Consider the following 22,241-nt stretch of genomic DNA (forward strand, 5'->3'; position numbering starts at 1 on the left):
GGATGTGTGACACTCACTAATCCGATGAAGGGGAAACAGGACAGAGTTGTTTCTAGGGTAGAGGTATCCTAGACAATCACGGATACCGCCCCAAATCCTTAATCGGTGTTGCCATCTGCTGTGTTCCCACACTAACTGCACTCCCCGCTCTGTTTATTCTTAGTATGCAAGTCAGTTGTAAGTGCTTGTGGAAAACAAATCCCTTTATGAAACTCTGCCTCTGAAAGAGCTGAAGGCATTTTTTTTTCCTGAGTCTAGAAAAGACGTCTGAGACCATTGTGTCATTTTTGCTCTCAGTAGTGCAAGTAAAACAAAAAGTTTCTTGTTTTAACGCTACTTAATATTCTGGTTTTGTAGTCCTGCTGTATATAAAGTAAAGTTTGAAGTAAAGCTTGGATGATGATGGTGTGGGAGTAGGAGAAGGAACTTTGATGCGAGCGAGGAGTAGGTGGCGGGGACCAGGGGAGCAGATAAAGAAGCGGGGAGACGGAGGAGGGAGGCGGTGCGTCGGTCTGGGAACAAGGGAGGAGAGATGAGCTGTTGCTATGGGAGGAGAAGAGGATGATGGGTGGGCTCTGCCAGCAGGCGTGGGTGGGAGAAGAAGATGGGGATGAGGAGGGAGGAGTGTTCGGAGCACAGGGGGTTCTGGGATGAACAGAACTGTTGGTTATGTAACGGCTGTATTTGGGTTTTTAATGAACCTCTCTCTTCCTGCTCACTGGCTACTGAGCTGTTACTGTTGGCAGGAGAAGTGCAGCATAAACACGCACACACATAAAAACTTCATTTCTCAAACTCTCTTCCATAAAGAAACACACAACACATTCATTTCAGGAACGAAACCCGGAGTGTGAGAGCTCCATTCAAACTCAGTGTAGCAACATTTCGACACTGGATTGTGGTTGTATCGGTTAATGTGAAGCCTATCACTGTGTGTGTCTGTCAGCATGCACAGTTTCATCTTTCTTCACTTTCATGTGACATGTGTGACTGAGGATGGTTTCATGTAGGTTTAACTCGGTAATTCATTTTTCCAGAACTTTGTGAACAGAGAGTGCTCAGAGCAGCTGGAAGGCACGTGTGTGCAAGCACATAGTTTATACTGTGTGTGTGTGTGTGTGTGGGTGGGTGTGTGGGTGCGTGGGTGCGTGTGTGAGAGAGTGTGGAAGCACAGGTATGGGATGCTTTGGTCCAGCCCGATTCCACCGTGACAATATTTACTCAGTATTCTGAGATTTGAAGAAAGAGAACTTGTTTCAATATTTATGGATGTGGTCAAACACGAAGTCATCGCAGTCTTTCCAAACCCTGGGATGTTTACACACACACACACGCACACACGCACACACACACACACACACACACACACACACACACACACACACACACACACACACACACACACACACACACTGCTTTCATACAGTCCAGTAATGGAGTTTGTTGACATTAGCGGATGAAGTTTATTGATATAACTGATTGAAGGCAACAATGTCGGTTGGGGAACAAAGCTGAAACACAGTTTGGAGATCCTCCTGCGCTTCAGGCCTCTGGTCCAGGTGGCATTAGAGTGTTGATGTTTAGTTTGTTTTGTAAAGATACAACAAATAGACTTGTGTTGGGTTTGGAGGAACAGCGGACACGAGGGAGTGAGGCCGGGGAGAACAAGAACAACTTACAGGATAAAATGAAGAGACGAGCCTGTTGAAACGCTGTGTACACACAGAGGCAAACAGTGGAAGGCCCAGATTGGACACAGATTAAATATCTCACCTCCATGTTGATAGTAATATATTTTCTGATTTATTTGAATGTGGCCTTGTGTAAAGATGCCTAACGGTATGCAGTATGGCTGAGATGGAGAAATGTGTTTGTTTTAGACTTGTTTCCATTTGCACTAAGGGTCTGGCTGTGCCATTGTGATGAATATCCTCTAAATTGAGCACCCTGTGGTGGTTCGTCTGCTGGCAATAAAAGACGCCTTACAGGAACATTTCCTTTTTCAGTAAAAAGCAAATATGTTTGGTTTTTATATTAGATTTCTGGTTTACTACTGAGAAGGATTTGTACAGGGAGAAGAAAACTGCTTCTTGGGTTGTAGTACATTTGCTAAAGGTATTTGTGAGTGTGAATGTTAAACCATTGTATTGGTTGTGAGAATTATGATGATAAACAAACAACAATTTTGAGAATCGAGGGGTGCAATTAAAGTTTTGGAAATGATTGATTAATAAGTCAATTGTTTTCTTCATTATTTGAATAATTGTTCTTTAAAGAGGTTAAAAAAAAGTCCCATTGTAATTTCTCTGGAATCATAATGATGATCTTCCAATTTGTTTCCAACCAACAGTCTGAACCTGTTCATCATCATATACAACTAAGAAAACCAGAAAAAAAACACATCTGAGAAGCTCGAACTGGTACAGATTTTTGTCAAAATTGACTTTAGTAAGTTAAATTAAGTTGATGATGAATAATTGTCTGGTAATTGTTTCTGATGATATATTTCATCAGAGTCATTGAAGGTCAAGAAATACCTAACATTTTAAGATATCGTTTCATGTTTTACATTAATTGTAAAGCCGTTATCTTTGGGTTTCCAAATGTTGCTCAGGCAAAAAAGATTTCTTGTTGGACAAATGATAAAATACCTAAACATTTTTTGACATATTGAGGACTAAATGATTATTTGAAACATCATGTAAGAAACCTTTAGTTAGCGGCACACTTTTTTAAAATTGGAACTGACCGTCTAACAATATATTGAGGGGTATCACACACAGCAGATTGGTATTTTGATCGGTTTGGACATATCTAACTTTTTTCTTTGTGGCCACGTCTCATCAGTCCACCTTCATAACACTGAACACGTGGACTGGATGAAAGGTAGTGAGTTTAATGCCCTGTGAAATAGTTCACATGTGCTTACAGATGCAGCTGAAGCTCATACAGCCTATGTTTGTCCTTGTCCTGCCTGCCAAGCAGACGAGGGTTACATAACCTGTGTGTGTGTGTGTGTGTGTGTGTGTGTGTGTGTGTGTGTGTGTGTGTGTGTGTGTGTGTGTGTGTGTGTGTGTGTGTGTGTGTGTGTGTGCGTGTGTTTGAATCTACAATATGCATTTGTGTTTGCACGACCATGTGTGAGTGTGGTGTCTTCTCTTTGGTCAAAAAGCCCATTACCAGAGACACACTGTCCAGGAATAACATTTTGAATCTTTCATGTCCAACCGATCACCATCATAATACACACACACACACACACACACACACACACACACACACACACACACACACACACACACACACACACACACACACACACACACACACACACGCTTATTCTTGACTTTACGGCTTCGGTTCAGTAGGAAATCTGTCTGACCAGTTACTGTACAGCCGGACCCCCAACTCCTCTTTCCTTCCCAGACTAACCCCCTCAATTGCGGCTTGTTCAGGTCGTGTGTGTGTGTGTGGGGAGGTGCAGGAGGAAAGGGAGGTGCAGAGGAATGCAGGGTTGGGTCGGGTGGCGCGGGATGTCTGAGGGAAAAGAGGGTTCTCTGTTTTGTGTGTATGTGGAGTGGAGAGAGAGATTAAGGATGTGTATGTGAGTATTGATGAAGGCGTGTTTTCCTTCGGTGTTTACTGGGGCCCGCTGCCTACCTGACAGAGAGGGGAGTAATGGAGGAAAAGGCGGGAAGAAGAGTCAGGGGTTGATGTGGTTGATCTGGTTGCAATTCTCTGATTGCAACCACATGAAATTGCATTTGATCTGGTTGCAGTCAGAGAATCTTGACCTTCTATTTGTATATTTATTGTGCGGTTTGAGGCTACATTTTATTTAATCTTAAAATGTACGAAAGTCAAGGATTTCAAAATCTACAAAAATGCAGAAGAGAAAGGATGTGAGAGAGGAAGGTTTGACTTCATTTGAGAAATTGTTCTGTCTTGATTCTTGTTGTTCCTACTTCGTACTTACAGTTGAATGCACTTATTGTAAGTCGCTTTGGATAAAAGCGTCAGCTAAATGACATGTAATGACATGTAACGTAATGTAAAGATGGATGAGAGACAATGACCAGATAAGTGATAGAAAAACACAAAATGTTATGAATGATTCAGGAGCTGAACTTAGCTGAACTTCCAGAATCCAGGAATTGGCTCGTACACTTTGGGTTATACAGAAATGCACGCTTATGCACAAAATACACACACACCTCCCAACATGCACAGCGGCGGGAACACTGTGGGCTGTGTATGATGCCTCTCCTTCACTTCCGCACCATAAATGTGTGTTTGCTATACGAGGGAACGCGGAGAGAAAAGAGGAATTCATGTTGGTGTTTATTTGAGCTTTGGCAAAATCCAACTGGGGCTGCGTTGGTACGCACTTTACACCAAACCCCAGCCGCTCCTGTACCCCCAGCCACACACACACACACACACACACACACACACACACACACACACACACACACACACACACACACACAAACACAAACACAAACTGTACACGCTCAGGTACTTGAACACACATACAACACAGATTCTACTACTCTCTCTCCCTCACACACAAACCTGTTCATCCCAGTCATATCAAGGTGTGTTTGTCTTTCCTTGCCCGCCTTTTTAGGTCCTCCCAGAGCAGGTATTTCCCTCTCTTACCTACGCACACACACACATTTACACACATACACTGCCACTATAGAGGAGGGGGGTCTGTGGGCTGAGTGCGTGAAGCACTTGCATTGATAACCTGCAGCTCAGAGTCAGTCAGTCTCACTTTGTGGCCATCTCCTCGCACTGGAACTCGCTTCTCCCGGCTCCTTTCTGGCTTCTCACTCACGCTCAGACGCCCTCGTCACCCCTCCGTCGCTGTCACCATGACGCCTACGCCACCGTTATTCTTGCTGCTGCTCGGCCTCATCGGGGCTCATGCCACCGTGGACCTCCGCACGGCCGCCGCCATGGGTAAGCATGACCTTTAACCCTAAAAGTTGTTTCTAATGCCAGTTGAGGAGTTAGAGTATTTGATGGTGAGCTATCTGCCATCTACCACTCTTTATCCTGTAAAAAATATTTATCTCCAGTGGACAGTAACCCTCAGAATTGATGTAAGATGATTAAGTATGAAGTCATTTCTTGACTTTATACAGGTAGCATTTTAGAAGAATATCCCTCTGGTCTGAATTGATTCTTGTCCATAACTCATGGATGTGTGTTCATTAGTTGCAGTGCTGTAGAGATACGAGATAACAAGAGATAACAGAACAGAGTCCAGTATTTATTCAATTGAGTTGTTTTACATTGAAATCAATCAGTATAATTACAAAAGAATATTATTAATGTTCAGTGTCTTTGGGCATTTATTGAATTTGAGTGATGTGTGTGTCTGTGTGTGTGTGTGTGTGTGTGTGTGTGCATGTATGTATGTGTGTGTGTGCGTACGTGCAACGTAAGCGTTTGTGGGAGAAAAAACTGAAGGGGGGAGAGAGGTGAAGGGCGAGGAGGGAGATTAGAAACAAACACTCTACGTTTCAGCTTTTAGTTTAACAAGGCTTCGCCTGTACCCTCATTCAAAATCCAACACATCCTCCTTCATTCAAACTGTTTTATTTTGAATATTATTATGACACTCATCAGTTACATCGGTGTTTTTTGTATCAATATAATGAAAATCTTATCTCAAGAGAGTTCAGCCACCTCTCACTTTCTTGATGATTTTGTTCAGTTTTGAATTTCATAATTTAACTGAATAATTATTCATATTATTATCTAAGAGGTCTTTTTTTTATATAGTGACCCTCCCTTCTCTTCTCAATACCTCCATTCTCCCCATGGTCCTCCCACACTCCCTGTTTTCTTTTTCTTTTTATACATCTCCATTTCTGAATAACTATAACAGTGTTATGAAAACTGTTATCATATCAATCCATAATAATATGTTTTCTGTCCCCCATGTGTAGCGGCAGGTTTGTGCAAAACCCGTCCCACAGACATTGTGTTCATCATCGACAGCAGTCGGAGCGTTCGCCCTTCGGAGTTTGAGCAGGTCAAGGTCTTCCTGGCTAAGGTCATCGAGGGGCTGGATGTGGGACCCAACGCCACCCGCGTGGGAGTCGTCAACTACGCTAGCCGCGTCAAGAACGAGGTACGGGGCTCCGCTGGCCTTCACTATGGATGGAGCTTTTATACATTTGTCAAATTATTTGATGCTACTGATCTTGCTAATATTTAACTGTAGGTGTCTCTGAAAACACACCGCACCAAAGCTGGGCTGATTAAAGCTGTGACCAAGATCGAGCCCCTGTCCACTGGAACAATGACCGGTCTGTCCATCCAGTTCGCCATGAATGTGGCCTTCAGTGAGGCCGAGGGCGCTCGTGTCAAATCTCCCGATATCAGCAAGGTCAGACACACATTAAAATGCATCCACCTCAACATATCCCATCATTATGATTATATGATTGTAATTTTTTATTCTTATTTGGCTCGTCGTCCTTTGCAGGTTGCCATTATCGTGACAGACGGGCGTCCCCAGGACAGTGTGAAGGACGTCGCCCAGCGTGCACGGGATGCCGGTATTGAGATTTTTGCCATCGGTGTGGGACGTGTGGACATAGGCACCCTGAAGCAGATGGCCAGTGATCCTCTGGATGACCACGTGGACTACGTGGAGAGCTACAGCGTCATCGAGAAGCTCACCAAGAAGTTCCAGGAGGCCTTCTGTGGTAAGATGGGGGGAGGAGGAGGGAAGAAGAAGAAGGAAGGAAGCATGAGGGCTTTATTGTTAAAGTTAGAGGGACAGGGGCAGTAAACTGTGAATAGTCTTTAGTGATGGAAATAGGCAAAGATGGTTGATAAGAATCACTGTCAGGGTGGGTCTTCATCTCTATCCTTCATCACTGTGGAGAGAGCTGCCGCCCTATACTGAGGGTAAGGTGTCAGGAATGTCATCTTTTCATTCCTACATGTTGTTCCTCTGCTCTCCCTCAACAACACGACAGTGTATTCATTCAACCGTTCAAACTCATTATATACTCCCACTGCACGAGGGCATGCAGGGCAGGAACAACCTTTAGGAACGAAATTCGCTCCTGTTCTTCAGTCAACACTCACATAACCGAGAGGCGAGACTGATCTCTTTGTAATTACCGATCCATTAGTGACAATCATTAAACCTCTAATTAGTGACACCCCTTGGCTCTCCCAGTCTGCGGCAGTTTTGCCTGCTGTCTGCCACTCACTTTGCAGCAGCCAATCTCGCTGCAGATGTTTCATCCAAGGGTAGCGCTGCATGATCAGTGTTGGACTGTTATTGGACGAGCCTGTGCTTCACGTTTAGAAACAGACAAAACGGATCTTGTTCATTTGAGGCTACTCCAATCTTCTCCACCTGTTTGTTTTAAGGATCCACTGGACTCATGCTCCATCCACACATATTCAAAACTCTTGGCTGCAGGTCACAGTGGATCATTAAAAATCAAAGCTAGATTTTCCCATTTTCAAACTGACATAGTTTCATTCTCTCCTCCTAACCCCAACCCCTCCTCCCTCCACCCCTTTGTGTGTGTGCGTGTGTGTGTGTCTCAAAATATATTTTACTGTGTGTATTTGTGTGTTTTGCACGCACACACACACACACACACACACACAGTGTCGGACCTGTGTGCCACTGGGGATCATGACTGTGAGCAGGTATGCATCAGCTCCCCTGGATCATTCAAGTGTGCCTGCAAAGATGGCTTTACCCTCATGGACAATGGTCGCAGCTGCAGTGGTGAGTGTGTGTTTGTGTGTTTTTGTTGGTGTGTATGTGTTTGAAGGTATTTGTCCAAGTACAGCAATTGAGCTACCATAGTAACATGCCCTGTTTTGTGTCTGACATCACCAGCTTGCAGCAACTCGGCAACAGATGTGGTGTTTCTGATCGATGGCTCTAAGAGTGTGCGTCCAGAGAACTTTGAGCTGGTCAAAAAGTGGATCAATCAGATCGTAGACAAACTGGATGTTTCCGACAGCAAGGCTCACGTTGGACTGGTTCAGTACTCCAGCTCAGTCAGACAGGCACGTGTCTGTGATCACCAGTTCAGTGTCAATCTAATATTCCACCTCCCTCTCGCCCACATCAATGTCATGTTTCCGTTTCCTTCTGCAGGAGTTCCCCCTGGGCCGCTACAACAACAAGAAGGACCTAAAGGACGCTGTGAAGAAGATGGCCTACATGGAGAGGGGAACCATGACCGGCCAGGCTCTCCGCTATCTGACAGACAACAGCTTCAGCGCCGGTCAGGGTGCCCGGCCTGGAGTCGCCAAGGTGGGCATCGTCTTCACTGACGGACGTAGCCAGGACTACATCGGAGAGGCCGCCAAGAAGGCCAAGGAGCACGGTGAGAGGGAGAGGATGGGTTACTTCCTAATGAAGGGTGCAGTGTAAGTAGATACAATCCAAACATACTCTTACCAGTCAGATGAGGAAACCCTGTTTATATTTATGTTGCAGGTTTCAAGATGTACGCTGTTGGAGTGGGCAACGCAGTGGAAGATGAGTTGAAAGAGATCGCTTCCGAGCCAACTGGAGAGCACTATTTCTATACGGCTGACTTTAAAGCTATGACCCAGATCGCCAAGAAGCTGCAGATCAACATCTGTCAAGGTCACACATGATGAATAAATACAAACATACATTTAAAAACAAGTCATCTCACTGCATAGTGGTTTAATAACCCAGAATGTGTGCTATTTGTTCCTGCAGAGGAGGACCCCTGTGAATGTGACTCCCTCGTAAAGTTCCAAAAGAAAGTAGAAGAGGCACTACAGGCACTAACAAAAAAATATATCCTTTACAATGGGTGAAATGCTGTGAGAATAGGATGTTTGGGGGGAGGGTTATAATGCTGTTATCATATTTTGTGCCACTGTCTTCGTTGTTGATGTCCTTGACAAAATCTTACTAGATAGTATGTCGAAGAGGATCGCCTTGCTGGAGAACAAAATTGTCTGAGGATTCATGTCCCTCTCTTTACTATACATCCACACACCCACGTACACACAGACAAAACACCTTTTACTTCCTGTAAAATACTGAAGAGGAACCTGTGTGAGCGTGGACCCTGACTTCTGTTCTGCTTGTAGCTTGAGCTCTCCCCAACCACCTCCCCCCCACCCGCCCTTTCTCCTCTCTCTCTCTCTCAGCGTTACCTCTTCCACCCTCGGGTGTCCTGGGACACGAAGCACCGGTGGCCCTGGGGACCACGCCTGTGTGTGTGTGTGTGTGTGTGCTCCGAAGGTCAAGCTCCATAGCCAGCCTGTGTGTTTGTTAATAAAAGTCTTCCCTCATAGGGAAACGGTGACGGTACACTGGAGGGTTTTCTTCTTTGCTGCCACAATATTGAATTTCCCCAAACTACATAGAGTCTGTGTCTTGTCATGTCGAACGGAGCAGTGTGTCCACCTCAGTTGTTTGTCTATTTCTATTCTGACACTGTCATCTTTCCCTCTTTTCCCTCAGCCCCACACCTATCCAATATCATATATGGTGTATATATATATATATATATATATATATATATATATATATATATATATATATATATATATATATATATATATATATATATACAGGTAAATTAATATAAGAAATATGTCTGATAATGAGGGTACACTATTAATGTTTTTTTATTTTCCTAAATAAAGGTGATTCAGGAAGTACATCATAAAATGTGAAACTATTACATGCACACAGGAACAAACCCATTCTCACATTAAAAGTTTGAGTTAATTAAATATTATGTATATAAAAAGTACATTGAATATTCTTATAGCCTCAAAAATGTGGGCTCAGAGGACCACAAGGGCTTGACAGGTGTTCCCAGCCCAATGGTGGTTCGTTTCAATGAATTAATGGCAGTCTTTTTCACTTATAACGTTATCGTAATTCTGCATAAAGTCTTATTGAAGTAATAAAATGCTTTCCAGAAAGCACTGATCAGGACCAAATTAAAGTAGGTTCCTTGTCAATAAAACAAATACAGAAAATGTGTTGCTTTTCACAGTTTCATTTTATAAAATGGAGGACAGTAAATGCATGGCTCTGGTAATGATTGTTATCAGTCATCTGGTTTGACAAGTTATATATTATATATATATATATATATATATATATATATATATATATATATATATATATATATATATATATATATATATATACTATATTGTTATTCTTAGATGAATAAATAGAATAATGGGCAATAAACTGTTGCTACAGTTATGTTAATTAGTAATATTTAAAAAGCTGCAAAAAGGAGAATGAACAACATGTTTTACATTGTATTATATATTATTTACAAATGTTAGAAGTGTGTTTGAAAGTGAAATGGCTCAAAAACAGTAAACATTTGTTTTGAGAAGTGTTCATGCACCCTGAAGGGGAAAGGTTTTCACGACGTCACAGTGACGTTGCAGAGGAGGAGAAAAAGCTGAACAGCTGAACGAAACCAGCGAGTGAAGCCGGGAATTGTTTTTTTATTTTTGTGGGTGTTGCTTCATGAAAGCTGACCTTAAACTTAAGGAGACGCTCTAGTCTGAGATTCCAAATACAAGCTACCTACTCCCAGTGTTGTTACATTACCGTCGCGGCTACGAGGCTAGCTGACGGTCTTCCCAGTCCCGGTAACCGGGGAGAGAAACGCGAGGAAGAGCAGTGGCTTCAGTGATTGGTGGAGCAGAAGACCGAGCAGTTAACTGACAAACGGACACATCGAGAACCCGGCAGCTAGGAAACACAACGGCCGCGTCAAGCTAACGTTAACGGTGAGGTTAGCTCGCCGTAAGCTAGCAGGAGCTCGAACCCAGGTGCGTTAGGACGTCGCCCCTCGAGGTTTTACGGGACCAGAACAACGGATGGCAAGCTTCACCTGCCCGGCTAACGGCGATAACGCACCGGTTCGTGGCTCCGGTTCTGACATGTCCCGTCGACAGCGGTACGAGTCGGAGTCCGACGTCGGCCTGTCTGTCAAAAGCTTAGCGCGGCTGTGCAGCAGGGACGAAGAGGAGCGAGCAGCGTCTCTGGAGGAGCTCAGTCAAGGGGTGCTGGCGCGTTTGGGACACGACCGGCCCGGTTCGGCCCAGCTGAGTAGACAAACACTTTTACACCTGCTTCGATTGTCCCGGTTGTGTCCGCTGCAGGAGGTTCGGGGGAGAGCAACCGAGCTGCTGCGTACCGCACAGGTAAAGTTTGCACGGTGCTTCATAGCATGTCATCTTCTTAACGTCAGCAGAGCAGAGAGGTACACCAACTCTGAGTCCACAACACAGGACATATTTTTCCAACCAGAAGTATCTCAATATAGGCAGGCGTTTGTTTTATTTTTAGCACTGATGTTGTTGCTTCATTGGCTTATCGTCCAATTCCAAGAACAACAGGTGAATGATTTATTAACAGTCGCGATAACGTGGAAGCTGATCAGTCTCAGTTATCAGCTAAATACAACTTTCTATCAGACTGCCTGATATTTCATCAGTCGTTGAACCGTACGAGGTGACGCAACACTCTGCTGTGGTGTGCACACACAAACACACAAGCGGGCCAGACACGCCCCCTCTCGGTGCCCTGAACGCACCACACACACCTCGCGAGCCTGAGCTCGCTGCAGATTCTAGAAATATAGAGTCAAGCTGGGTTAGACGCATTTTCAGGATATTTGTCGCCTCTGTTTGAGTTAACAAGAGGGGAACATTTTGCCGGCCTTCTGATGACGTCTGTGAGTTGAATGCATGTTTTGGTTACATATTTTATGGACTGCGAGTTATGAAACGGGGTCTCCAGTTACAGTTCAGCTGCTACAGCCTCAGTAAAGTCTCGTCAAGTTCAAGGTGGTTGAATGGTATGCCGATTTCTCTTGTCTTCTTCTTCAATAACGTGTTTGTACATAACATCAGTATTATTCATATACTCTGAAATGTTTTAGAATATATGTATGTATGTATGTATGTATGTATGTATGTATGTATGTATGTATGTATGTATGTTGATCTAACTCTAGGATAGGATACTCTATTAACCCCCAAGGGGAAATGTGGTTGCGGCAGATACATAGAAGACATTTAAGAAAAATTTAAAAATAAAAGTGCAAAAATGACAAAGTATATGAAGTGTGTGATATAATATATACAGTAAAATATAAGTATGTACAGTGACTAACAAAACAACAAAATTGGTGATAGGATTATTGATATTGATGATTCAACTGACGGTCGATCTGTCCAGAGGGGATTTGTTATACAGTCCTACACGACTCTAGTAGTTTGCTCAATTTAAAAATGAATAAATGTACATTACAATGTAAAGCTGAAACAAGTCATCGATTTGTCAATCAGCACAGGGGAAAAGAAATCTGCAACTGCTTGATGATTTTAGCATTTGTCAGTTTTCAAGCAAAAATGCTGAACACTCTAACTTTAGCTTCTTAGTTGTGCAACTTCGCTGCTTTTCTTTGTCTTGCGTCATCATGAGCGCAAAAGCTTCACGTCTTGCACTGTTTATCAGACATAACATGTCATTTAATGACATTATCATGGGGTTTGGAGAAGTACAACAAGCTTTCTGTTGTATTTACGGACATTTTATACAGTGGAACCAATGATTTATTAAGAAGACACTTGTAAGATTACTTAGAAATTAAATAAGATATTATTTCCCCAACTCTCTGTGTCTTCCTGCTTAGGAACAAGGAGTTGAAGTCCCCCGGGCACTGGCATCAGGCCCAAGTGCCTTTATTCCTGCGAAAGAGGTGCGTATGGCTTGTAATTTAAAAGTACATCCGTTTATTCCATAATTAAAGGTATCAACTTTTTTTTTTCTTCTAAGTTCAAACTCTTTAAAATTGTCTTGCAGATATGTTTGTAAAATATTGTGATTGTGTGAAATCACCAAATTATTGCAGTGTTCTTCTCCAATAATCAATCCAGTTATCACTGTTTTCTTTTTATTTCCCATATAATGTTTATTCATTCATACTATTTATATAATGGATGTCGATTCCAGGGTGGCACAGAGCTGATCTCTGTGTCTTATCCAAAGACTTAAATGTGCTTGTTTCAAGCTGACATCATGAAAAAGTCAAGTCAGTTATTGTATAAGCAGCCAGCTCAAATGCCGCAACACCGGTTGCTTCATTTCATCAAGAGAAGCAATAGCATGCATATGTTGCAAAAGCTGATGACTCAAAAATATGTCTCATCATGTGACTCACTCCAAGGTTTCCACTGTCGAAAGTGAAAATGTTGTATCAGCTTTTAAATGCTGTTTGTTTCCAGGTGTAAGATAAACATTTCAGTGAATCCTTGCCAATGTGTCCTCAAGGATTGTAAAATCTGAACTGAGTTTAGTTGTCAAGGAATCAGTTGTCAGATTTTCAACATGTATTTTGTCTTGCTCTTTCTCTTTAGATGTTAAAAGAAGTGGTTGACCAGGACATCCTCATTGAATCGTTCCTTTCTTTGGGCCGCATGGACCACATCACTATGGTGATGGCAATGCACCCTGCTTACCTCAGCTGCTTCCTGAGGACCCAGCATGCCTTGTTGGAGATGGACGGGCCTTTGCCCCGACACTGGATACATTACATTGTTGTTATGGTGAGTTAACCACAGTATGAGATTGTTCACTAGTAACAGCTATCAGAGCTTTCAGATCAATGCCAATGACTACAATAAGGGCCTCATGTACTCACCTGCATGTAAAATTGTACCTTTATCTTAAACAGACACAATTAAAAGCATTACAAATGAAGATATGCATAATGCTTACATGATATCGGACAATCACGCTAAACTAACTGGGATTCTTCTAAAATGGTGGAAGGGCCTATACTTTTCAAATTATTACGATGTTTGCTTTAATTTGTGGGTTTAAAGGGATCTTTACGATGAAGCGAACTTTCTTTGTTTTATCGTCTTCCTTTTTAGAGTGAGCCCGTAGCACCATCGACAAGATGGTCAATCTGAGATGGACACAAGTTAGCACAGGAGCCCTCTGTTATTTTAGAAAATGGTGTTGAATTAAAAGCAGATGGAATCGCTTCTTTAAATTCAGCTGCAACACTATCAGAACGATGTATGTCCTGCACATTGTTCTACAAAGTTGCTCTGCTTGTCTCTTGGTAATGTTATTTTCTTATTGTTCCTTAAAAGTAAACCATTTGATCTGCTCTTGATCTATATATGCACAATCAGAATGTTTGAACTAAGTAAATACAAACGAATCCAAGTAATATTAGTACACAATAACTGTGTCCTTTACTGATTTTGCCATCATGGTGGCGTTGCATCCTTTAAGCTGCTAATCATAACCGCAAAAAGAGATTATGCTCTAATGTATATTCATAAGCCTATGAGTAGATGTTTTACTGGTATTGACCATGTTTTAGTCTTGTATTTATTCTATAGTCATTTATTTATATGTCAAATGAGGTAGCAATGAAAATGGGTATAAATGCCTATAATTATGTGCAGTGAGTCTATCCGTGTAATGTTTAGGTGAGATATTGCTTGACGTTGTCAAAATGTCAAATCCGCCGCTATTATTTTTTATTTTTGTGACTAAGTGTGCCAAATAGTTTTCATGATTTCCTTCTTTTATTGTAATGCAATTCTGAATTGATTTAATTTGACTAACATTGTTGTAATGTTGTATCCACTGCAGCCCACTTGCAGTCAGTTCAGCTGTAGTGACCGGTGAATAAAAGCAATCACACTGAGTCACTACCGTCAGTCCTTTTTAGGGAAGTGATATAACTACACTTCTGCTTTTCTATATTCCCAAAAGAACCTCTTGCAGTGAAGAAACAGCTTGCATCTTATACAATTAATGGAGTTAGGTTTGAGTTCTGTGTGCCAGCCACAGTCAGAATAGTCTGACTAACTGGATGAAGACTGTGAACCTAAACTTGAACCAGATGTTTATATCTGATGTCATTTTGATGCTCTGCGTTGGAACTTATTACCTCATTAATGTTTAAGTGCTCATTAAATTAATGGCTGAAATTTAGACATCGGAATACTGACAGTGGTTTAAGTTGACTATTGCACAAAAACACACATTTAAAACCAATAGAAAAGTCAGGAAACAAGATGAATCAGGATAAGTTAAATTATCTTTTTCAAAGAGAAAGCTGATAGAAGCTAAATGGACTTGGCAGGTCGTTCCCTTTTTTGAGGATTTTTCAGCTCCTGTATTCTTGTGAGCCAATAACCGAGTCTGCCCAAAACTGATCCTCTCAAAAACATTTAATGACGTGCATCGCTCAGATATTCATCACATTAGCTGCCCTTTCACTTCAGACATGCTATTAGACTCAAAAGGATCCATTTTTGAAGAAATGTAGTTGTGTTGCTTTAACCTCTGACCCCTTTTTATATTTATGAGCATGGGCAGTTCGGATGCGTCATGGCTCTGGTATACACAGACCAGTGATTAAGCTTTGCTTTTAATGGAGGGGGTGATTATGTTTCACAGGCTGCGGCTCGACATCACTGCTCGTACCTGGTGCAGCAACACAGCGCAGGCTTCCTAGACGCTGGAGGGGAGGAGAGCTGGCTGAGTGGCCTGAAGCACGCTCCCACCAAACTCCAGAGCCTGCAGACCCTCAACAAACTGCTGGCACACAGACCCTGGCTCATCACGCAGCAGCACATCCAGGTCAGAGACGGCACCCACTTAGACACTCAAAAGATCAAAGTGTCTTTATTATGCCGAATGTGATTATTACAGCCAAGATTGATCCAAGACAGTTTTAGCCTCCTCTGCATTCAATGTGCATAACTTAACAACAGGAAGAGTCTCTGCTCTCGATGTAAAAAAAAAAAATCAAATTTTTATCATATTTACTAACTATCTCTTGTCACTCTCCTGGAATGAACCCAATTGCCCAGGTCTCATGCACTAGTTTCGAGGGCTTCACAGCTACACAATCTTTACAGAGTCTGCCATGTTGCAGCGCCATGTCTCTACAGTAGCCCGCCGTCGTGCTCAGTCACGCTTGTGAAGCTGTTGTAACGTGAGCTTTAGAGCGCAAAACTGCCGTTTGACTTCCAACACTGAATGCAAAGTGCAGCTGAGGCTGACATGTATGTCCTTAGTTTTTCAGGATTTGGGTTGTTATTATTTAAATTTCCTCCACTCATATTAAATAAAACTAAAAATTATATAATTCCTTATTTACCCAACATTACTTACCACTCTACCCATCAGGAGCTGGTGTGTCCCGGAGCAGAGCCTCGCTGGTCATTGGCTGAACTCATACACGCTGTGATCCTGATGGCACACGCTCACTCACTTTGCTCTTTTGGGTGGGGATGCGGCATAAACCCTGAACCCGACCACATCGGAGGTTATACTTTCCAACTTCTATCACCCAATCACCTTCCTCGAAGCCCCCACAGCCCTCAAAGCCCCGCTCACGAGGATGGCAGGCAGGAGGTGAGTCAAACAGCCATTTTATACCCCAGGTCTTGCATTGGTTTTGTAACATTAGAATATCATCACATATTGTTAATATGTTCTCTTCTTCAGTTGGGGGACGGAGCGGTGGAGGTGGAGGTGTTGATGCGGAGGATGGTGGAGCTTCAGCAGCAGGAGGAAGAGTGCACACAGGAGGAGATGGTTACTCGCTTTGAGAGGGAGAGGAGCGAGAGCATACCAACCAGTAATTGCATACGTGTTCCTCTCCTGCGGAATTCATATTGTTTGACGTTTGTTCGCTCACTTTTTCTTTATTTTTTGTGTTCGTTTAGCGGTGGTGCGAGAAGCACCACCTGATCTGGTGCTGCGTCTGGTGGAGGATCCAGAGTTCAGATACGAGGACTTTGCCCCGAAAGGAGAGCAGTCGCCACCCACCATGAGAGCTCAGGTAGTGTTTCAAGTCTAAGTCATAAAATAATTTCCATTTCGTACAGTAAACAGTGCCTTTTGTTCGTGCTAAGCTTCAGAGAGCTGTGTAACTTAATGTTGGTGTCTGATGTGTGCAGGACTATTCATGGGAGGACCACGGCTTCTCTCTGGTCAACAGACTACTGCCAGACATGGGCCAGCTCCTGGATGAGAAATTCCAGGTACCCTCGCCTTTTAACTTTGTAGAAGTACACTAAAAACTCTTTCCTGCTGAAAAAAAAGGTTGTTTACTGGTAAAAGTGCTGTTGTGTGATTCTTGGTCAAGAAACAACTGCAATCAATGAGTTGCCAATGGATTTGGTTTGAGAGACAGCCTTAAATTATATTGAAGATACATCACATCTTACATCTGGATAAAACCCAGATTACATCTGAATAAAACACAGTTTTGATATTATAAGGTTCTGAGTTACTGGGAGGAGATTTCATGAACTGGACCTCCTTTGAATTTGTATTGAATACCCATGCATGAATATACATGAATTCATCAGATTGATTGGGCATATTATAATTTACCAATATCTTTGCAGGTTGTGAGCAACTTAACCTACAACCGGATGGCCATGCATGAAGGTGTGGACACTCACACTCTGAGAAAAGCGCTGTGGAACTACATCCACTGTCTTTACGGGATACGGTCAGTGCTCTTAGAGACCATGTAATCAACCAAGTTTTTAACGTTTTTATTAGTTTTGTCCCTGCTGTGTCTTATGTATGCATTTCATTGTACCTGTGCAGCTATGATGATTATGACTACGGCAGCGTGAACGTGCTGTTGGAGCGCTCGCTGAAGGTGTTTGTTAAAACCACGGCCTGTCATCCCGAGCAGACCACGGCTCGCGTTTACCACGCATTCTGGAGACTCTTCAGACACTCCGAAAAGGTACGTAAGTGTTCAAACACGCACCTGACCCGGCCTCTTCAACCTCAATCAACATCTCTCTTTGGTACCTTCTTAACAAAGAATGAATCATTCATTTGACATTTCAGCGTGTCCACTCTTTTTCCTTTTTAAAATGTCATTACAGAAGGAGATTGTGAATTACAGACAAAACTTAAAGGTCTATCATCTAGTAACCTAAAGGTAATGACATTGTTTTGTTGTTTTGTTTTTATATTACAGGTTCATGCAAACCTGATAGTGATGGAAGCTCGGCTACAAGCTGCCCTTCTTTATACTTTACGAGCCATCACACACTACATGAGATGACGCACTCACTCGCACGTGTTTTTGTTTTGCAAATGCTGAGCCAGCTGAGACGTACCACAATCCAATGCAGAACACACACACACACACACACACACACACACACTACAGTGAATAGTTGTTTATGCATATCCCTAGTTTCAGTGTTAATGTTTTGATGCTGCTTTACGACTGGGTTATCTGATATTTAAACCTTGTTACTTATTTGCACTGAAATGAATCAGGTGTTTCCTTCAGTTGAGCCTCAAGTTTTGCTGTGAATATCTTGCACATGTTTTCGTCACACAGACATATCCTGATAGTAAGGTATGCAAGTGGAATAAGATCTGGTAAAACTAAATTGTCACGATTGAAGTGTTTATATGTCTGTTCAGGCCAATAATCTGTCGCCCACAGATACCAGCTGATCTCCCCACTATGACTACTCGTGCCTGTGTTTGTAGCAGGCAGAGACTGAGACGCAAACAAATAACTTGTATTTTTTTACACAATAAAAAGTGACTTGTCTGGACATTATGTTCCGCCAAAAACCATCAGACTGCATCATCTGCGTTTTTATTTTTTTATTTTCTTTTGAAGGCAAGTTTAAGAGACTATTTTATGATCTTGGGTTTATAACGCAAGACACAGTTCAACACAAGCTCAGACTTCTGGATGTGTTGCACAGCGAGTTACCATGACTCGCCACAAGATGGAGACAAAGAGTTAAAGAAATGTGTAATGACTCCACAGTTCACTTTGCAAAGTCACTCTTCAAAGTGATTTGTAACGGTATGACAATACAGCTGTCCTGTCCCTCGACTTACAGCTCTATGATTGGATCATAAGTAATATAGAAGAAATAGAACAGAAGAAAAATAAAGTGCAAAAGGGTGAACACCCATTCTTGTACTATACGCACGCGGATGTCGCACGTTTCATTCCGTCTTCCTGTCGTTCACACCAGAGAGCACATTGTGTTGCATCTCAAACTGAGCGTGAAACCACGCCCACACTGCATCAGCACCAGTCTCTGTCGGTCGTCTTTGTGTTTGAGTGCTGCAAGCTGCACTTACTCCCGGTATAACTTAGAGTTGGTGTTTTATTTAGTTGTTGTCTACAGCTTGAACATCAACTTGTATTTTATGATTGCTGTCAACATTATTATAAAAGCTAATCTCCAGTGTGATGGTTTAACGCGTACCGTCCTATTTTACAGAAGAAGCATGTTTGGTACATATTCTTCTCGAATAGAATAAAACGCTGTGGTAGTCAGCATTTCTAAAAGGTAGCCCATATCGGAATTGTTTCTATTAAACATCCGTCTTCTACGGTCCTCTTCACGCGCGCGGTCCTCTGGGTGGCTTCACTGCGCGCTTCAAGTCCGTTCCCAAAGTCTTCCGGACGGGGCGCGCGCTCACTTGTTTTTTTTCACTTGCTCAACCAAGTAGCTCGCGGCTTTTCTCCGCGCGCCCCGCGGGCCACTGCCACTCTCCTTGGGACACAGGGATACCCCGGGACAACGACGGCTTCTGTTTCCGGTATGTCTTCTCTGTTCATCATGGAAGCTCTGAAAACGTGATATACATCAGTCGTAGTAAGTAGGCTATTCACATTAAAGAACGAGTGTTTTAGTGCGTTTGAAGAACTTCCTTTGCTTTGATGAAACCTGGATAGGTAGTTGCCCCACACAGCGTATTAAATGCACTTTGCTTTAAACTTTTCACAGTTTTATTTAATATGAGTGGAGAAAAGTCAGAGTGAGAGACTCGACTCTAAATGTAACCGAGATAAAAAAAAAAAAGGAAATCAACCTGATGAACATCTATAGACCCCTCTGTACCCTTTTAAATTAAAAAAAAAGAGTTTAAATAGTCCTAACATGGTTGGGTGGTTTCAGTGCTTTTGAAAATTGGGTAACTTTGGAGTGTTGACTATTAGACAAAAGGAAGTTTGGAGATTTTGCATGTGAGAAGTAATTAAGCAAGCAACCACTACTTCCACTAATGCTGGAAGAATACAGCAAATGCTGATATTTAGAAAAAATCAAACAGCCAACATTGCAATAATGAAGAAGTGGAATTTACCAGAGACATTAGTCACAAGTGCTTAAACATATCAAAAACCTTCAAGGTTATAGTAATTGTTCAATTGAAACACAAACAGTAACTTATCATAGGATCTGGATTCCCGGCTGTATCATGTTGGATCAACTGGACGATTTGTTCAGTGTACTGCTCATTTCTCAAACTTTTTGAGAGATGAATTCTGAAAGTAATTTAGACTAAAGGTCTTTTGTCTGTCAGTTTATATCAAAGTTTGCTCCAGAGGCGGAATATTCCTTTAGTAAACATGGTTTATTTGGCAACACATACAGGAAACCACCTTAAGGAAAAGGCAGGGTCGTATGCTTCCTGAACATGTCCATCTCTCTGAGGTGTTTCTGTGGCTTTAGGTGGCTTTTCGATCCCGCTGTTTATTTCTTCATCATGATGGGCAGCAGGGAGGATCACATTAATCTACATTAATCTTTGTTTCACCTCTGATTTCAAGGTGTCTTGTGTGTCTGTATAAAGGAGTAGTTGTGGAATGTTGAGGGTTGGATGGGGAAAGAAGCGATGAGGCTGTCCAAGGCCGGACTTCCTCACTTCCTGTTTCTTTACGAGGTCAGTTCCTGTCTTTAGCCTCTGGGCCAGGCAGGAAGAAGGGAGGCGTGGATATGTCTTTTAGTTGGTGGGGGTTAAGAAATGAACGTCAACATCGTCACAGCTTTCCCATTAAGCAGCTGAGGGCTGTTACAGAAGTGCTTGTCCAAGATGAACTTTACAGACTGATGTTTGACATCTGGATGGAGGCTGCCAGCTGTATCTGTCATTTTGAACAGGGGCGCTGCTGTTGTCAGCCACCGGGGTAACCTGAGGAAGACTCCTCTTCTTGTTGCACCCATAGGAGCCGGCCCGAAGCCCTTTTGAAAAACAGGATTAGACTGTTAAACTTATATAATTTAATTAATGTATGCCTTCTAACAAGCCACCTCGGCCACCTGTATCTGGAGGATATGATGACTTCATGTGAAAACAGGACGTTCTGATGACCAAGACACCTTACTTTTCCATTGCCCCCGCCTCCAGTTGGTCTCCAGTTCCTTTCTGAGTGTGTTTGTACTCTTTTTGAATGTGTGCTATGCGAGTGAGGGTTTGGTGACAGCTTGCTTCCCATTGTCCTATCATTCCTGCTCCACTCACCCTCTGCATCCTGGAGGGCTTCCTGCTAGCGAGGGCCGATTCAGAGAGGAAAGAGAAAGGTAAGAAAATAGCTGGAGGAACAAGAAAAGTCTGGAAAGAGCTAGCGTAAAAGTACAGAAACTCAACAGATCTGAACAATTGTGTGCGTTTCTGTGTGTTCCCGCAGTGAATTCCCCGCGGGGAGCAGCTTATCTGCAATTCACTGTGCAGGAAAGGGTGTGTCATTTGGATTAGGATGTTTGCGAGTGTGACGATGGAGGGTGACGTTATTGTGAGTTTATAAGTGTGCACTGAACGTGTGCTAATGTTTTGCTTATATTGTTATAGAGCAAACAAATATACTGAAATGAATCGTTCAGCACTCGTGGAAAGTAACTAAGAATATTTACTTAAGCGCTGTAAGTACATTTTGAGGTATTTCCGGTTTATGTTACTTCATAATTTCAGAGGGAGGTATTGTACTTTTTACACCATTAGTTTTAGTCCACAAACATGGGTATTTGTTGCTCGCTTTTCAGATTAATATTTTAAATACAAGCATGATAGATTGTTCTACATTAAAGCTTCCCCTTTCATCAATTAGAATGGTCCAAAAATGTAATACTATGACACTAAAGGAGCATTTTACATACTGTGTGCTTTTACTTTGGGTACTTAAGGACACTTCACTATTATTTTTTCTTTATATTTACTTTTATAATAGAGTAATGGAATTTGTATAGTTCTGCTACTTGTATATAAAGATAATGAAGCTATGCAGATAGTTTGGGTTTCATTTGCCAAGGTTTCAAGAGATCCATCGCCAGGATCTCGGGCTATTAGGCCAATTCAACTGAATTTGTTTGCCCTTAGTCTGGAA

The 22,241-nt window shown here is 42.4% G+C and overlaps 3 protein-coding genes across 8 annotated transcripts in view; all 3 read left to right on the forward strand.

Moving 5' to 3' along the window:
* Positions 1-4,880: 4,880 nt before the first annotated feature.
* Positions 4,881-9,001, forward strand: matn1 (matrilin 1). The gene is made up of 10 exons (XM_068575841.1): positions 4,881-4,968; positions 5,964-6,148; positions 6,242-6,406; positions 6,506-6,728; positions 7,655-7,777; positions 7,892-8,064; positions 8,156-8,387; positions 8,501-8,653; positions 8,753-8,833; positions 8,952-9,001. Exons 1-10 carry the CDS (start codon positions 4,881-4,883, stop codon positions 8,999-9,001), a joined length of 1,473 nt encoding a protein of 490 aa, XP_068431942.1.
* A 1,469-nt stretch (positions 9,002-10,470) lies between these two features.
* sesn2 (sestrin 2) lies at positions 10,471-18,694 on the forward strand. Of its 3 annotated transcripts, none has more exons than XR_011077463.1 (12): positions 10,471-11,229; positions 12,726-12,791; positions 13,450-13,638; positions 15,518-15,700; positions 16,253-16,480; positions 16,574-16,706; positions 16,795-16,910; positions 17,029-17,112; positions 17,482-17,588; positions 17,690-17,834; positions 18,075-18,464; positions 18,555-18,694. XR_011077463.1 is itself a non-coding variant. In XM_068576278.1 (12 exons), the coding sequence occupies exons 1-11, from the start codon at positions 10,903-10,905 to the stop codon at positions 18,031-18,033; spliced, it is 1,632 nt and encodes a 543-aa protein (XP_068432379.1). In that variant the 5' UTR covers positions 10,471-10,902; the 3' UTR covers positions 18,034-18,035; positions 18,555-18,694. The 3 variants fall into 3 exon arrangements, 2 of the variants coding, with proteins under 2 accessions (XP_068432379.1, XP_068432378.1); XM_068576278.1 differs by lacking the exon at positions 18,075-18,464 and adding an exon at positions 17,980-18,035; XM_068576277.1 differs by having other exon boundaries at positions 18,075-18,694.
* Positions 18,695-19,214: 520 nt separating this feature from the next.
* Positions 19,215-22,241, forward strand: part of yrk (Yes-related kinase) — a 14,744-nt gene continuing 11,717 nt past the window's right edge. For 3 of the 4 annotated variants that reach the window (XM_068575115.1, XM_068575117.1, XM_068575118.1), the window contains exon 1: positions 19,215-19,678. The gene's annotated coding sequence lies outside the window, so the exon portion shown is untranslated. Of the gene's footprint in view, positions 19,679-21,311; positions 21,442-22,241 lie in introns of those variants that run through there. The other variant, XM_068575116.1, reaches the window with a different exon arrangement.

The sequence above is a fragment of the Clinocottus analis genome, unplaced genomic scaffold, assembly GCF_023055335.1.
Source record: "Clinocottus analis isolate CAN_PGR_092001 unplaced genomic scaffold, fCliAna1.0.p SCAF_14, whole genome shotgun sequence".
Classification (NCBI taxonomy): domain Eukaryota; kingdom Metazoa; phylum Chordata; class Actinopteri; order Perciformes; family Cottidae; genus Clinocottus; species Clinocottus analis.

Coding starts and splice junctions, on each gene's coding strand:
- matn1 (XM_068575841.1), top strand. CDS start 4,881: ATGACGCCTACGCCACCGTTATTCTTGCTGCTGCTCGGCCTCATCGGG. Junction 4,969..5,963: donor CCGCACGGCCGCCGCCATGG/GTAAGCATGACC, acceptor CCCCATGTGTAG/CGGCAGGTTTGTGCAAAACC. Junction 6,407..6,505: donor AATCTCCCGATATCAGCAAG/GTCAGACACACA, acceptor CGTCCTTTGCAG/GTTGCCATTATCGTGACAGA.
- sesn2 (XM_068576277.1), top strand. CDS start 10,903: ATGGCAAGCTTCACCTGCCCGGCTAACGGCGATAACGCACCGGTTCGT. Junction 13,639..15,517: donor TACATTACATTGTTGTTATG/GTGAGTTAACCA, acceptor TATGTTTCACAG/GCTGCGGCTCGACATCACTG. Junction 16,911..17,028: donor CACCCACCATGAGAGCTCAG/GTAGTGTTTCAA, acceptor TGATGTGTGCAG/GACTATTCATGGGAGGACCA.